The sequence below is a fragment of the Odocoileus virginianus genome, chromosome 32 (genome assembly GCF_023699985.2).
Source record: "Odocoileus virginianus isolate 20LAN1187 ecotype Illinois chromosome 32, Ovbor_1.2, whole genome shotgun sequence".
In the NCBI taxonomy this organism is placed as follows: Eukaryota; Metazoa; Chordata; class Mammalia; order Artiodactyla; family Cervidae; genus Odocoileus; species Odocoileus virginianus.
This window is the reverse complement of record NC_069705.1, coordinates 2,135,030-2,149,094: the sequence shown is the minus strand read 5'-3', so window position 1 is coordinate 2,149,094 and position 14,065 is coordinate 2,135,030. Positions and strand designations below refer to the sequence as shown.

Sequence of the window (14,065 nt, the reverse complement as noted above, 5' to 3'; positions counted from 1 at the left end):
GAAGAACCCCATTTACTCCCTGTGTCTTTGTTTAGAATTGTAAATGCCTCTCTCTCCCCCTGGGGCTTAGAGCTAAAGGGATCCTCAGGGTCCCTTTAATGAGGTTGAGACTACGGTTTGACAGGAAGACAGTTGGTTCTTTGGGTTCCCCTCCAACATCCGACTCCCAAATTCCTGTGATTCGTTGATGACATCAGGACCATGAATAATCAGCCTGGCCCCAAGCCAGGATGGGCTGGGCTGCTTCCATGGGGGAAATTCCTCCCCCTCTTTATGAAAAGAGGCCCGCCCCAGCTTGGCTCCTGCGGGGCCCAGTGTCCACTAGGCATCCTCCTGCCGCAGAGAAGCCCGCCTACCCGGGGCCAGCGACCCCACCCCCTGCCTTGAAATTTAAAGGAGGCCGGAGCCCTGCAGGGAGAGACAGCCAAGGCCCTGCAGAGCCGGTGCCTAAGACAACGCCTCTGGAGGAGGGAGAAGACTCCAGCGCGGTAGGTTGGACTCCGTGCCACTCTGTCCCAGGCTCCTCTCCTCTCTCTTAAAAGTCTTTCTGAGCCACCGAAGGGGGCTGACTCCGTCACTCGGGCCAAAAGTGGGGTTCGCTAGAATCCGCGTCCGGAGGGAGGTTTCTTTTTGAGAGGGCATCCCACTGGGGTGGGCTGAAGCGTTTGAGTTCGCGGGGGCGGCGGGCGATCAGGGCAAGAGGGAGGGCACTAGGGATGTGTCTCCTGAAGCAGAAATCTCTGCTCACACAGGGGAAAGTGAAAAGGGTGATCCAGACACGCTCTGAGTAGACGGTGGGCACCACTCGTGATTCACAGGCAAGAAACGCGAGATGGGCTGATGGGGTCAGAGCCCAGAGAGTCCCGGGGGCGGTCTGAGCCCACGGGGAAACTGAGGTGGGGCTGGGCAGGGAGCGGCTTGCCCACTGAGGATTCACCGGGTGGGAAGTGCTGGGTGAGGGGAAGGGGGGAAAGCGTCAGAGCGAAGCCTCCTGGTTTTGTCCTCTGGATTTTTGCCCAGGATGCGAGGGGAGGGCTCTTTGAGGACTTTTCCAATTACAGAGGGAAATAGCAGAGTCTTCTCTCCCCCAAGCTCTCTGCAGGGACTGTATCGGGCTTTCTAGGCTTTCACTGTTATTATCTTTATTTTCTTAACCTCCCAGGGAGGGAGGGAAGGAAGCAAGGCACTCTCAGGTAACTGATGACAAGCCCAAGCCCAAAGCCGTGTGGTGGCGGTGACTGATGTGGACGGCAGTGGTGGCCTCCCGCAGCTGGTGGATGACAGAAAAAACATTACGTGTGTGTGTGTGTGTGTGTGCATGTGCATGCATGAGTGTGCAAGCCCATGAAGAAATTCTGAAATACAGTCGCTAAGTGGAGTTTCCTCAGAAGGGCTTCCTAGCAAGTCTTGCCCGGGGGGCAGGAGACATCCCAGGATCTGGACGCTGACTGGCCCAGAATCAATAGATGACGGTCAGAGGAACTGCCCGGTAAGAGCTTCTCGTGAGAGCAAAGTCAGACCTGGCGCCAGCAGAGACGCCGTAAATACTGAAATAGGAAGAGCTCCATCTTGCCCATCAACTTATTGCACCTAAAACGTTCTCAGAGACGCCAGTCTGCAATTGCTGGCTCTTGTCAAATGGTCCAAGCTCTGTGCGGATGCTCCGAGACCATCTCGGTTTATTTTAGAAACCATCAGATCAGAGTCTCCCAACAACGCTGCTCTCTGTGGCTTCTGCACTGGCCTGGGACAGTTCCTGCTTCCGGAGGAACAGAAATGATCCCGTGATTAGTTTTCGCTCATGGAGGCAGGACTCAGGGATCTGGGGACCTAGCATGTTGGTGAGCAGAGCTGGTGATCAGTACATTTCAAACGATTGCAAAGAGCAACCCAGCCAGACCCCTGGCAGGGTGACTTGAAGCCGTCATCACCTGAAAGGTTTTTTGTGAGTGGGTGGCCAGGACCACAGGCCAGATGATCTGTGGCCAGATGGTCACCTGGCCAGAGTCACTGCCCAGGTGGGGCCTGTCTCTACTTCACCTCCAGGTATTCTGGTCCCGCCTGGGGTTTTACAGAAGCGTGAGGGGCCCTTGGGCTAGACTGTCATTTGAGAGGAGCAGAGTTGGCTTTAAACTTCCAAATCTTTCAGAGGATGGGCAGGCTATCTTGGATCAGAGGCCGAGGGGACAGCGTGGCTCATGACATGAATAGTAGCCTGCTAGGCTCCTCCGTCCATGGGATTTTCCAGGCAAGAATACTGGAGTGGGGTGCCATTTCCTTCTCCAGGGGATCTTCCGTACCCAGGGATCAAACCCGGGTCTCCCGCATTGCAGGCAGACGCTTTACTGTCTGAGCCACCAGGTAAGCCTTATTCTGCTTATTACACGACGGTAAATATTCCTTTAGCTTCAGGTCAGTTCAGTTCAGTCACTCAATCGTGTCCGACTCTTTTCGACCCCATAAACCACAGCACACCAGGCCTCCCTGTCCATCACCAACTCCCAGAGTTCACCCAAACCCATGTCCATTGAGGCGGTGATGCCATCCAACCATCTCATCCTCTGTCGTCCCCTTCTCCTCCTGCCCTCAGTCTTTCCCAGCATCAGGGTCTTTTCAAATGAGTCAGCTCTTCACATCAGGTGGCCAAAGTATTGGAGTTTCAGCTAGACATTAGGGAATCCAAGGTGGACTTCTCCTTCGAGGCACCTACATCCTTAGAACTCTTGGGCTTTTCAAACCACACTTCCTCCTAGGGACGCACTCCTAGGGACACCCTCCTCAAAGGGAGAGCCTGGGGTGTGTGACTCGCACTCCTTTGCACAAGGAAAGGTGTTTGTGCTGATGGTTAAGGGGCTCTGGCTGCTAGCTGCTGTGGGACCCCAAACAATGGTCCCATTTTAGAGCTTTGTCAGTGACACGCCTCCAGAGCTTGGCTCACTTCCCCTTTGGTTTGATAAACAGACTGCATAGCATCCATTCCAGAAAGCCGACCAGCCCCCACCTCATCAAGAGTGAGCTCTATGCCCTCCTTCACATCCCGGTAGGACCCCTTCTTCCTCTGCCCACTCGCCTCCACCTCCGACCCCACCTCCGCACAGCACAGTGCTAGTGGCACCGAACTAGGGTTGGCTAGCTATTTGTCTGTCCCCTACTGAGGCTCTGAGGTTTTTATAATTTTATTTATTTATTTTTGGTTGCACTGGGTCTTCATTGCCTCACTCGGGCTTTCTCTAGGTGAGCGAGGGCTCCTCCTTGTTGCAGGGCATGGGTTTTTCACTGTGGTGGCTTCTCTTGTTATGGAGCATGGGCTCCCGGGCATGCAGGCATCAATAGTTGCAGCTCATGGGCTCTAGAGCATGGGCTTAGTAGTTGTGACGCAGGGCCTTAGCTCCAGGGCATGTTGGATCTTAGTTTCCGGACTAGGGATCAAACTTCACGTCCGCTGCGTTGGCAGGCGGATTCTTATCCACTGCGCCACCGGGGATGTCCTAGGCTTTGCCGTGTTGAGCTTGGAGCTCCTGTGTCTTTATACAGAAAACTCGTGCCTGGGGCATGGTTGGCGCCCTTGCTTGGTGGTGCCACAGAGTAAGTCATCGCCTGTGAATTCAGGAAGGAGCAGACCAGAGAGCTGGGGCTTCCAGTCAAGGTGGATGGGATGAGAGATCTGATGGCTACCAGGAGGGTGGCCCCCAAGCCCTCTGGTTAGAGATCTTTGCAGGGGCAGTTCGTTGAAGGTGTGGGGAGTGGGCTTGGGAGGAAACTGAACCCAGCAACTAACTAGGAATAATCTGAAACAGAAAGCCCACCAGACTCTGGCCTTTGCTGGCTGTTCACAGGTCGTCCTATTCACAGAAAAGAGGAACTCGCTTTATTTGGCAGCAAGAGCCTGGGCCTGCCACACGAGCTGGGGGGAAAGAGGGGGCTTTGGCTTTGTTTTCTGAGAAGCTCTGGTTTCCTCCTTTATCTTGCCTCGTGTGTCTGGTTTTCAAACACATGCGTGGTCTGCATCAGACGGCCCTTATCAGCATCAAGGGCCTCACCTTCCAGCTGCCTTGGCCGCGAACTCCAGCTTCCTCTGAGAGTCCTGAATAGCCCTGGCGTGTGTGGTATAAATAGGCCTGGGAAAGGCAAACAGAAGAAAAAGATTGAAAATAGGATAAAAGACACTACCCCGTGATCCAGGAAGTACGGGCTCCTGTTAATACTGATCTGCGCGTACAGACGAAGGGCAGGAAACTTGATTTCAGTCATCAGGAATCTGGGTACAGGTCACTGCAAGATGTTCGGATGATCTAGGAGGCGGGATTTGGTATTAACACTTGAACTCGATGATGACCCCATAGAACTTGGCTTCCTTTCTAGTCCATGTTCCAGGGAGAGGCTGTAAACTTTGGCCCTCCTTCTAAGGGCACTCCTGGCAGTAAGTACAGTTAACTGTGCTGGGCACCAACTGTTCAAAGGGGCTTTACCTGCTTCTGTCCTAATTGCCAGCACTGTCCAGCTGGTGGAAAGGACGGGACCACTAGAAAACCGGGAACACACACAGCCCGTAAGAGGAGGTTGGAGGGACTACGCTCCTTGCATTCCGATTGCCACTGCTCTCCATCAACAACTCTGTGCACATTCAGAACACGACAGGCCAGCATCAGGACCCAGTAAGAGTCGTGGAAAGAGCGACTTGGGGGGGTTTTCTATAGCGCCGGTTGTCCTGAGTCCCGACGCCTCCCTTAGGTGTGTGGCGTGAGAGCAGGTTCATTACATTTTTTTTGAAGTTCGATTCTCTCATCTGTTAAACAAGAGATAATATTGACTTAAATGATTTAGTGGATGCCTGACAAGCGTCAGCACTCTAGGACCTGATGAGTAAATGGCATTCATTCAGACGCATTTCTCAAAACTATGCTATCACGTCACTTTGAAGTGAGTCTCATAAAAGGTGGACAGTTTCCGCATAGGGTGATAACGATGAAGGTCTCCGATCGTCTTTTCCTGATTCAAGTGTGTTGAAATCTGGAGGGGAGACTGCAGAATTACTGGGTGATGGCGTATTTCATTACTCGTGGTGACGTTTGCTTTAGGGCGTGGAGGGAACACCAGAAACTGCCTCAATGAAGAACAAGACTCTTAGATTAACATCGATTGCTGTTTGCTGAGATTCAAACTCAGGGATCATACCTCCTTGCCCTGACTCACGGGGTTAGCTTTGCCAGCTGCACTTTGCATTTTCTTCACAAGGATCTAAGTTTCTCTTCTTTTATCAGAGGAGGAGGCAGGATGGGCTTCTTTTTTCCCAGACCCACAGCCACACTCCCTGAGTCCCTCCAGATAAGCAGGGTTACCTGGCAGAGGGTGGAGAAGTTTGGTGATGACAATGCTCAGGATAGATTGTTTTGAGTAGGTCAATGTTGTATAAAACTTAGACACAGGTCATGTGCCTATGGGGGCTTCCCAGGTGGTGCTAGTGGTAAAGAATCCACCTGCCAAGGCAAGAGACATGAAACATGGGTTCGATTCCTGAGTCGTGAAGATCCCCTGGAGGAGGGCATGGCAACCCACTCCAGTGTTCTTGCCTGGAGAACCCCATGGACAGAGGAGCCTGGTGGGCCACAGTCCATGGGGTTGCAGAGTCAGACACGACTGAAACGGCTTAGCACACATGTAGACATACACCTGTATTTTAAAGATGCCTTGCAGAGAATTCCATCCTGAGTAATGAAGCAGAGATGTGGGAGTGGGCGGGAGGTGCCAGGAGAGGATTTTATTCCATTTACCTCATTGGAACTGATCCAATTAGATAAGAAAGACACCTCTCTTGTTCCTTAGGTATAAAGAATTATGTCCAGGAAGAGAGAAAATAAGCTTTAACACACAGGAAATTACCTTTAAAATTGTTTTTTAATTGGCGTACAGTGGATTTACAATGTTGTGTTCAATATAGTTATAACTGTAACTATAGTTACAGTGATTCAGTTATACATACCTTCGTTCTTTTTCATAGTCTTTTCACATATAGGTTATTATAGAATATTGAGTACAGTTCCCTATGCTGTACCATAGGTCCTTATTAGTTATTTATTTTATATATAGTAGAGTGTATATGCTAATCCCAAGCTTCCAATTTACCACTCCCCTCCACCTCCCATGTCCCTTTCGGGAAAGAAGTTGGCTTTCAAAATCTGTGAGTGCATTTCTATTTTATAAATAAGTTCATTTATATAATTTAAAAAATTAGATTCTACATATGAGTGATATTGGTCTTTGACTTCACTTAGTATTATAATCTCTAGGGAAGAGCTAAGAATGGCTTCTGTGATGGCAGTTTTAGAAATGGTTTCTATTCTGAGAGCATAAACTCTAAAAAAAAAGTGTTAGTCTCTCAGTTGTGTCTGGCTCTTTGGGACCCCATGGACCATAGCCCACCAGGCTCCACTGTCCATGAAATTCTCCAGGCAAGAATACTGGAGTGGGTTGCCATTCCCCTCTCCAGGAGATCTTCCCGACCCAGGGGTTGAACCTGGGTCTCCCACACTGCAGGTGGATTCTTTACCCTCTGAGCCACCAGGGAAACCCTCTAAAAAGGGGGACCCATATAGGTGGAAGATGGGTATGCAGCCGTGACCCATAGAGCTAACGGTTCCAGCCCTGGGCTCTGACGCCGGTGCAGACACAGGTGCACTTTTCTGTGGGAGTTCAGCCCCAATTTCCAAAGCCTGTTTCCTCATCCCATCTCACCACATCTCTTCTCCTGACTCAGTGACGGGCCTTTGCTGTTTCAGGGAGTTCTGAGCATCTCTTTTCTAATTTGTTGGCATCCGTCCAGGGCATAGTGGCTGGGTGGGGGGAGGGAGGGTGATGTTTGTCTTAAAGCTGTGAGTCATTTTGGAGTACTGGTGTTCTTGGAGACTGATTTTCTCTCACTCAGATTTCCAGAGAGAGACTTTGTGAAGTAATAACAAACCAAGGCTCCTCTTTGCCAAAGATTCAGTGAGCAAGCCTTGCATGCTTGCAAAAATGGAATAGCCGTATCAACTGAACTTTATCTTTCCCTTGCAATTTCCATGGTCCTCCAGCTGGCTCAGTGCTTCCTGCCTTGTTTTTGCTGCCAAGAGTAGAAGCAGCTTTAACATCCCGGCAAATGTGCTGTTTGTACCTAGAATCAGAGAACTTGACTGGTTGGTCCCGGATCTTTACTGTAGGTCACGTTATGGGATGTGGTGGAGTGTTTACATGAAAGCTCTCCTCCCCACATGTAGGTGTTTCACAGACCACACAGCACGTGCACACACAGAACAGCAGAAATCACAAGGCGTCAGCCCTGGAGGAAGCCTTGAGAGTCTAGCCCACTTGGTTTTGCATCCCTGGGAGCAGATTTGATGTCTCAAATCAAAGATGCTTTTTGGAAGGGCAGCACATTAATTATTTTTTTTTTTTGGCCACGGCGAATAGCATGTGAGATCTTAGTTCCCCCACCAGAGATGGAATCCATGCCCCCTGCAGGGGAAGCCCAGAACCCTAACCATTGGACTCCCAGGGAAGTGCCAACACACTCCTTTTGATACAGTCAAACCATATGTGAAGGAGGGTGTCGGTGCTTTTGCTGAGAGCAGGCCTTTCTGGAGCAGGTGGTGGGAATGGGTCATGCGAAGGGCAGTGAAAGACCCTGTGGACAGCCCTCCACTGCACCCCCCCCCAGGCCCTTCCCCCGGCTGTCCTGCTGCGGTTCCCATGGCCTCGCCCCAGCCAGACTCCAGGGCCCATCAATCAGCATTCCCCCTGCCACCACCACAGAAAGGAGTCCTGCGCTTCTGGCTGGCGAGATTGGTTTCCCAGCCACAAAGGCACCTTTGGCTCCTGGAGACCACCCCCCCTCCCTGGGGAGCAGACCATTGTTCTCCCGCGAGCAGTCATCACTCACGGCTATTCAGAGGCCAGAGAACAGAGTCACGTCATCACTCACGGCTATTCAGAGGCCGGAGAACAGAGTCACTTTTTTCTGCAGCCCAGCAGGGCCCTGCGTGGCCTCTACGCAGATGGCGGGGTGGGGGGAGGGGGCGCCCTGGAGGCGGAGATCGCAGGCTGGTCCTCTACAAGGATGCCCGCGGGTACAGCCTGCGAATCCAGGCCACGCTTAATCTGCACAGATTCTCTGTCAACTTGCTGAGCTCTGGGTCTCCAGAGGTCTGTCCACGTAGCCTTTTGCAAATCTGCAAAAATTGACTTTATGTGCCTAGGTGGGCCTGCCAGGGCTGGGGCCTTGGGACCTTGGGGACCAGCGATCTTAGAATCATTCCATATGCTGCTGGTGACTCAGGGATTCTAGTCCCACAAAAGCCAGCCATCCCCATCCCTGTGGTTTTCTTTTTCTTGTCTTTCCTCCCTCCCTCCCTCCCTCCCTCTTTCCTGCCTTGCTTTTGGTTTTTTGTTTTTTGTTTTTTTGATGTGGACCTTTTTTAAGGTCTTTACTGAATTTGTCACAATATGCTTTGGTTTTTTGGCTACAAGGCCTGTGGGATCTTAGTTCCCCGACCAGGGATCGAACTCGCACCTCTGGCATTGGAAGGCAAAGTCTTAACCACTGGACCCCCCCACCCCATCGCCCACCCTCGCAGGGAAGTCCTTTTTTTGCTCTTTTAGTTTTTTGATTCTGGGAAACTATTAAATACAGTAAGAGAAAAGGAACAGACCAAAAAGATGACAAGTTTTGGATTTACAAAATGAGCCTGCAAGAGACTTCTGGTGCTTTATTTCTCAAATCTCCCCTCCTACCAGTCTCACATGGGCGGCTCTCCCTTTGGTGGGAACTTGTGGTCCAGGGTTGAGGTCCACAACTCCCCAGTGTCCTGAGTGCTTCCTGAATCTCCGGGGTCACTCGCTCTTCGCCCAGACACTGCCCCCAGACCTCTGCACCTCCCTCCCCACAAAGGCAACGCCAGGACGAGATTTGCCTCCTTGTCTCGGGAAGGTGCTGACTGTAGGCAGGATGACTCATTTCTTTGTCATCCTCTCGCCCTTCTCGGCCCATCCAGCTGTTCCCATCGCTTCGGTGCAGCGAGGATGGAACGTCCCATGGTTTGTGTCAGGCTCTTTGGCCCTGGGTCAGCTCCAGGCCTTGCAAGGCCAGAAAAAGTGGAGGAAGATAAGGACTGACAGAAAAGAGACAGGCTCCGACTGTCCCAGAGCAGAAGACAAAAAGACGCCCCTTCTGCTGAGTCTTCAGTTGCAAAAGGGTCTGAGGCGCTGCAGCTGTTGGATCCTTTACCCTCAGCCCTAAGTGCATCCCTCCCCACCCCCGTCAGGCCTCCTTCCCCCCACGGGGCCCCCTCCCCCCATCTGTCCAATGAATGCAAAGACCTTAATGCTCCTCTTATCACTTGGCAATTTTCCAGCATCTAGACTTCTGCTCCTTGTAGGGCCCCTTCACGAGCCCCTTGAATGTGCCCCATTCAAGGAGGACCTTAAATTCTTGAAACGACACAGTCGCTTGATGATGGGCATCCAGAGAAAAGACAAGCCCCCTGTCTGAAGGAAACAAACTTGCTGGAAGGCCTGGCTGATTATCAGGCAAGAGGAAGAGGAGCCAGTTTCCCCAGTCTCGGGCTGGTTCATTGCTTCATCCAGAATTTCTGCCAAGAGCCCTGGGCAGGCGGACCTCTCCCCATCCCAAGGCTTGGCTGAGATAATAAAAGCTGGGACACCTACAAATATGTGAAACATTATTAGTAGCAGGAAGAGAGAGGGGGGATTGTTTATGAAGAGCTATTTTTGAAGATTCAAAGTACCAGGATAATTGGGGAAATTTTGAGAAAGGGGAAATTGGAGGACTGCTAAGCACCAAAATCAGGAGTGATGGCCTGTGATCTGAAGACTCCCCACTCCGGGTCCTGTTCGGATGCCCTCGACTCCTAGGTCTTCCTTCTGAAGCTGCCTGGAAGCAGCAAATGCCAGCAGGCTTCCTGCTCTGGGTGAGAAAAGGTCCCACCCCACCCCCCAGCCCCTGCAGAACACGCTGCCCTGCCCGGGAAGGGCCTCCCCTGGGGGGCAGACCAAACTGGAACAAAGACCCAGATCCTGGCTTCTTTCTGTTTCTTGTGTGGAGCGGGAGGGGTGTGCTGGTTGGCAAGATGCCCTCTGAGCCCGAGGAATCTGCCCGGATGGTCCGGTCCCCGCCTCCTTCTCCCACAGCTCCGCGCGCCTTGCCTGTCACCAGTGGCCCAGAAGTTCACTGGGGCAGAGCGGCTCCCCCCGCCTCTGGCTCCTTGTTTTCTCACCGTTGCTCTGAAGGGGGCTTGTGGCCATGTGAGAGGACAGCATCTCTAACGGCAAAGGAGCCCGAGCCAGCGCTGGGGTCCAAGTCCTGGGCGCTCCGAACCAAGCGGGGCCCTTCCGATGCTTGGGATGAAGGTGGGGGGCAGGGATGGGAGCAGAGTTGTTGTGACTGAGGGGAAATGAGTCAAGGGAAGAAGAGCCCTGGTTTAATCCTTGCCGACGAGGGAGCAAGTGAGGCTGCCAGACCACAAAATAACACCCCAACCGACTAACCCACTGTGAGAGGCTGAGGGCCGGAGCCCTAGCCAGGACCAGGCAGATGGAGCCAGGGATGTGGGGTCAGGGAGATTTGAGTCCGAAAACCCAAACCAGATGCCGCCCCTCCTCTCTGCAAAACTGCACTTCACAGGGCCTGAATATTAAAGGAGGCCGGCTTCCCAGTGGAGCAGGGAGGCGGTGGTGGAGGAGACTTCCCTTTGTTGGACAAGGAGACGTGGAAGTCCTCCGGGACTGGGCTCAGGCCATCTGAGGAGAGCCGGCTCTGAGATGTGCCAACCCCAGATCTCCTATGATTTCCTCTAAAAAAGTCAGAGAGCGGACATTGCCGTGGGTCCATCTAGTCAACCCCAGTGCAGGCGCTCACTTCAAGGGAAACCAAGCTAGTGCCCTGACGGCCTGGGCTGCAGCCAGGGCCAGAGGTGGTGTCAGCCTTCAGCCCACAGAGATGTCTGAACAAAGCTGTCTTCTGGCAACCTGTGTCCATCGCTAGATGCATGGATAAGCAAGATGTGGTCCATTTACTCAGTGGGATATTATCCAGCCTTAAAAACAAAGGAAAGTCTGACCCATGTTACAGCATGGATGGACCTGAGAACATCATGCCCAGTAAAATAAGTCAGAGACAAAAGGACAAATATCATGTAAGTTCATTTACATGAGGCACCTGGAGTAGTCGGATTCATGGAAAAAGTAGGTAGGATGGTGGTTGCCAGGGCAACAAGGATTTGAGGTTTTCAGGGTACAGAGCTTCAGCCTGGGAAGATGAACATTTGGAGTTGGATGGTGGTGATGGTTGCGCAACAATGTGAGTGAACTTAATGCCGCTGAACTTACTCTCAGAAGTGGTTAAAATGGGAAATATTTGTGTTCTGTGTATTTAGCCACAATAATGAATGTATACGTGAGAACAAAAACCCCATCTCCCAGACGCTGGCCGCGGCCTCTCCTGCCCCGGGACCCAATGCTGGGAGGACCGCCTGGCTCCTGGACTCTGCTGCCCGCTTGGATCTCTCACATCTCCCGCTTATTTCCCCCTCTTCTTCCAGACTTTAAGGGACACCCCGAGGAAATGATGAACGCCATGAAGACAGAGTTCCTGTGCACGCTGCTGCTCTGCGGAGCCGTCTTCACGTCGCCCAGCCAGGTAGGTGTGTGCTCGTGTCTGCTGGGACACAGCGAGACACGCTCCCCTTGCTGGACGAGGCTTGAGGTCCAGGCTTCCGGCGGGAACCCCGTGCACCATTCTGACTTGAGTACGCCCCACTGCTTCGTGACTTCTTTGGAGCTGTTTTTAAAGGATTTGCTTGAATGAATCCATGAAGTTTTTTTTTTTTTTTTACAAGTTTTTTTGGCTGTGCTGGGTCTTCGTTGCTGCACTGGGGCTTTCTCCTTTCTCCAGTTTTGGAGAGCGGGGGCTTCTCTCTAGCTGCAGTGCACAGGCTTCTCAGTGGGGTGGCATCTCTTGCTGCAAAGCATGGGCTCTAGGTGCACCAGCTTCAGTAGGTGCAACAGAGATGCTCATAAGTTGTGGGTCTCAGGCCCTAGAGCATGCAGCCTTCAGCAGCTGCAGCTCCCAGCTCCAGAGCACGGGCTCAGTAGTAGTGGCGCATGGGCTTGGTTTCTCCGAAGCACAGGGGATCTTCCCAGACCAGGGATCGAACCTGCGTTGGCAGGTGGATTCTTATCCACTATGCCACCGGGGAAGTCAGAATCTGTGAAGTTTTTATTAAAGTGCAGGCACTGTGAGCAAGCTGCCCATGTATTGAGTACCATCTAGTTAGGACGTGGTCTCCGAAGATCCCCAGCAGCTAAGAGCATCATTCAGGCCAAGGGCATGATTCAGGCCAAGTGAGCAATGCCCAACACAGCAGGATTTTAGAGAGGGGAGAGTGTGGATGGTCACACGGAGGAGGTGGGGTGAGGGCACACATCCCCACTAACCCACGGGTGGCTGTTTTCATCTACAATTAAAATGAAATGAAACTTAAATTCACTTCAGTCACATGACATATGAGTGCTCCGTCGTCACGTGTGACCAGAGGCTGCCATATCGCACAGCACAGGTATTAAACATTTCACCACTCAGAAAGTCCTTCTGGACAGGACTAGGCTAGAAAGAGAAGAAGGATCAGAGGGGAAGACAGGTGTGGACATTGCACCTGGGCCAGTTACTTGAGAGGAGTGCTCTGGACAGGTGGGTTGATGGCAGTCTTCTGGTTTGACCATCTTTATTCTTCAGACACCTGTGTGTGCTGACTCTTCTTCCACCCCTGGTTTCTTTTTTTTGCAGGAAACCTACAGACGACTCAGGAGAGGCGCCAGATCGTACAGAGGTGAGACGCTGCTGGGGTAGAGGGCGGTCCACGGAGGCAGGGTGAGGGTCAGGGTCAGGGTGCCTGAAGCTCCAGCGGGGATTTTCTTCCACGTGACCTGCTTACTTAAGCTCCGTGAAAGCCAGAGTCTGTAGACATGCCTGTGCCCTCTCATCACTCACATAGGAACAGGTGTGCTGGCAAGGTGTCAGGACGCCAGGCAGTCACTCACTGCTGGGAGCCCAGTGGCCCAAAGAGCAGTTATACAGATGAGAACAGAGCCCAGAGAGCCTGAGTGACTTGCCCAGGGTCACACAGCCACCAGGCCGCAGGGTCCTCCAGGGCCTTTCCCTGGACTGTGAGCCCCTTCCCCCCGGACTCCACTCTGTTAACTAATTTCTCTGTGCCTCCGTTGCTTCGGTTGGTAATTCAGAGATGACCAACCTGGGTTATACTTTATTTCACAGCAGTGCTGTGGGAAGACCTTTTTTGTAAGGCCGTGTCTAGAGTTGAGGCTAAAAATGCATGCACCATTTCCACTAGGATCCCAAGAATAACTGATGCTTAGGCCCGAGTGTCTTGAATCTGATAGGAAGAACTGCAGATCCCAAATCACCCCTCTTCCCTCAGGACCTACTTCCTTTGGGTCTGGAAGGCTCTGTAACACCGATTTAAGGTGGAAGCTTCCCCAGAGTGAGTCACGGCTTAACTCTCACCGCCTTCGCTGTCAGACAGCTCGGCCTTTCCTGCCAGTGTGTCTTGGCGCCAACGGGCTGCTAAAAGAACAGCAGTACCACTGACAGTGAGCTCATGTCACTTCTCCAATCCACTAAAAGTTACAGATTCTTTGAGCTGGCATTCTGATTTGCAAACAGAGAGAGAAAAGGGGAACACCTATTAATGGGACTCTTTCAACTATTTTCACTATACCAGAAATACTAACGGAAGTAGCACATTTTCTGCACAGACTAAAATATTACTCTTCTTTGTTGGGGCCAGAAGTGCATCATCTTAGTGTGATAATACTCAGGTGAATCAAAAGTTTGCAATTGCAAACATGTGCCTCTTTTTTGATGAATTAAAATGAAAAATCAGAGTATTACCTTATAAATGTGTCTTGATAAATAAACCCTTTCAAAATAAGGTCCCATCAGAGGAAAAACAATTAGAGAGGTCTTTGTTAATTGTTTTTCTCAAGTGGGTTCCAT

General features: G+C 51.8%; 1 protein-coding gene across 1 annotated transcript in view; it reads left to right on the top strand.

Annotated features, from left to right (window-relative positions):
• The first annotated feature begins 359 nt into the window (after positions 1-359).
• Positions 360-14,065, top strand: part of PLAT (plasminogen activator, tissue type) — a 22,872-nt gene continuing 9,166 nt past the window's right edge. Inside the window, exons 1-3 of the mRNA XM_070459737.1 lie at positions 360-488; positions 11,592-11,689; positions 12,836-12,878. Of these exons, the coding sequence (XP_070315838.1) occupies positions 11,615-11,689; positions 12,836-12,878 (118 nt within the window). The 5' untranslated portion in view covers positions 360-488; positions 11,592-11,614. The remainder of the gene's footprint in view (positions 489-11,591; positions 11,690-12,835; positions 12,879-14,065) is intronic.